The sequence below is a fragment of the Seriola lalandi genome, unplaced genomic scaffold (assembly GCF_002814215.2).
Source record: "Seriola lalandi dorsalis isolate HSWRI2012SDOR001 ecotype SW California unplaced genomic scaffold, Sedor1 jcf7180002054875, whole genome shotgun sequence".
In the NCBI taxonomy this organism is placed as follows: Eukaryota; Metazoa; Chordata; class Actinopteri; order Carangiformes; family Carangidae; genus Seriola; species Seriola lalandi.
In genome coordinates, this window is record NW_019525428.1 from 110318 (window position 1) to 113076 (window position 2759).

A 2759-nucleotide genomic window follows, 5' to 3' on the forward strand; every position below is an offset into this window, starting at 1 on the left:
TACTGTAAATTATCTGTTTGCACAATCTCGGAGTGAATGAAAGCAAGAAAAAATACAAAATTAAAAAAAATTGAACATGAATGGAACAAATAATTACTTTGACCCTAATATTCAAATCTACAATAGTATTATGACTACACTATTTTGTGACAGCCGTGTGTTATTTTTTATGCACCTTTCACCACATCCCTTCCAACTTCACCATTTATACTGATCTAACGCTTCCCTTTGCTCAAAATGTCTCTTTAAACGGCGGTTAAAATAATAAGAGGTGAAACAGAGATTCAAAATCTTACTCCCTTAATCATTAAGCTTTATGTTAATCTGCATTCAAATTTAATGATTTCAACTATCTTCATTTGCTCGGCTGTAATTCAGAATTTTTTTTTCCACAAATTGTTCAGGGGAGAGCGCGAACGCAGTCCCCCACTACCATAAATTATGCAGTTGAGATTCCCACATTTGGGAATTCGCAGAGATGAGACTGTTGCTATAGTAACTGTACCTGCTTTGTCTCCTTGTAGCATGGGGAATTCTGGTCTATCTGATAGGAGGTATGAGACTCTTCACTGGATGTCCTTTTGAGAAGGCTTGTGTTCTTCTCTTGGGAGATCAGAGTGACGGTCATGACCAGAGTCTCGTTGGGCTGCAGGAGACTCGCACAGAATGTGGTTTCAGCTCCAGCTTCAAGAACCGCAGGAACAGCCACCATGTACTGTCTATAGACACAGAAACATTCAGCACTCAAACAATTCAGCAAAACAACATGATCTAAAACTTACTGAAATTTGTTGGCATTCACATCTTTTCTGTGTGCAGTGTACAACTAAATTACACACATGCTATTGTAAGTTTTTGAGACAATCCAGGTAAACTTACGGCTTTGCCATCGTCCCAACCACACACATCCAACTCAGGCAGACAAACAGTTTCCATGTCCTTATCTGTAACCCAGAAAGACCCATGACTGACCGACTGACATGAGCCTCTGTGCCAGCCTCTGTTCACTCTGCCACAAATCCATCCCCCTTCATCACCCAAATCACACAAACAACGTAACATATCCCTTAAGTCAATCATTTATAGACAAAACCAAAATCCTAAAGCCACGTCACACATCCAGATGACGGATCTAAGCTGTTTTAAAGAATAATCAACACCCTCATTTACTTTATACTACGGTTGGTGAAAGGATCTGTGGAGGTGGGTTTCTGTCCACTGAAAGGCCAAAGGGCTTTTAATCTGAAATGTTTATAGGAAGTGTTTTGAGTTTTTATTGATGCGTGATGTAGGCTAGTAACTTTAATAGGAGCAGATTAAGAGGTGGATTTGTAATAAAATAGTGCTATGACCAATGATACATATCAAACATAAAGAATTAGAAATAAAGACTTGTAACCTTCAGATGTTGATATAAATCAAGGCTCTGCACCGCTGTTGGGTCGCAAAAGCTAGTGAAAAATGCGCTAAGTTGGCTGGAGGCTGCCCTTTAAACTGTGTGGGTGGTTTGGTTTTGCCTTATAAATAGTGCTTTTCCTGACTGTTTAGTCAAAAGTAGATTTTGCACTAGTAAACAAACCATCCAACATACTAAAGTTCAACATCAAGGATAGGGACGAAAGACACCCCTTCCAGGGCAGCCAATGTTCACATATCGGACAGAGAAAATACACCATCTGTGTCATATGGAAAAAGCCTCACTCAGTGGAGGAAGTGGACTTGAGATGTATTCATCAAAGGCTTGACAATCAGGTTTTGATTTCTATTTCTAGGCAGTTCTTACTCTGCTTTTCATTTGTTATGCAGCAATTACCGTGAGGGTGGATGGTTGATACCTGCCCTCGTCTTTATCCTGCTGCTACTGTAACATTACAAATTTCCCCCGTGGGATTAATAAAAGTACATCTTAGCTTAGCTTGTCTTGAAACCTAAATTTGTGTTAAGTTAACATAAATACAACTTAAATATTAAATATCAAAAAAGGTATGTATTGTTACACTCATTGAACAGCAGAGAAATGTTATGCTTAATGCACACAATGAGAGAAGTTTGGTAAAAGAAAATAAATAGGTTGAGACAACAGAAAATATATTGTTCAAATGTACAATTACAAATCTGTCACCATAGTTTAAAAAACATACTGGTTGGAAAATTATCTTATTGTTAAGTTTCCTAACATGAATAACAACAGGGTAAGAAAAATAAACTGGGGAACAAACACAAAACAGCTTTAATACCTGTAACATCGGTAGTTGGGTGAACAGGAAACGGGACATCTAGGGAAGGACCAGAACTAAGGACAGATACCTGTTATCTGTATTATGTACTGCCCACCATGGGAATTGGGCAGAAAATACGCAATTTCTACTTTAAATGGGTACGACAAAAAACAAGATGGGTGCTGAATTTTTGGCGGGAAACAAATCGAATGAAAAAGATTTAATAGATTGAACAACGTACGTGCTGAATGATACCGAAAGATACCTGAATGCTAGCTGCCGTTACCGAACCCTGGTCGGAGAGTTTGTATATCACAAATTAAATATCATTACGCAACAGTTAGTTCCGACCAAGTGCATGTAGAGTTGTTAAATTAACCGTTAAATAAGTAATATCACACGAGACGGAGTTATGTTATACTGAATATCAGCACGGCTGTGATTCCCTCATAGATAAGAGCCCGCACTTCTACTCGTGCCATATTAGTTAAATAAGCATTAACAGATTATGATTTGTTTGTTTATTTTATGGTTTATTTT

General features: G+C 38.0%; 1 protein-coding gene across 1 annotated transcript in view; it reads right to left on the reverse strand.

The window, feature by feature from the left end:
- LOC111671333 (alpha-2-macroglobulin-like) overlaps window positions 1–905 on the reverse strand; it is a 33063-nt gene extending 32158 nt beyond the window's left edge. The window contains exons 1-2 of the mRNA XM_087179899.1: window positions 880–905; window positions 506–719 (exon numbers count right to left, since the gene is read on the reverse strand). Coding sequence (XP_087036025.1) covers window positions 506–719; window positions 880–890 — 225 coding nt within the window. The 5' untranslated portion in view covers window positions 891–905. The remainder of the gene's footprint in view (window positions 1–505; window positions 720–879) is intronic.
- Between the last annotated feature and the right edge of the window lie 1854 nt (window positions 906–2759).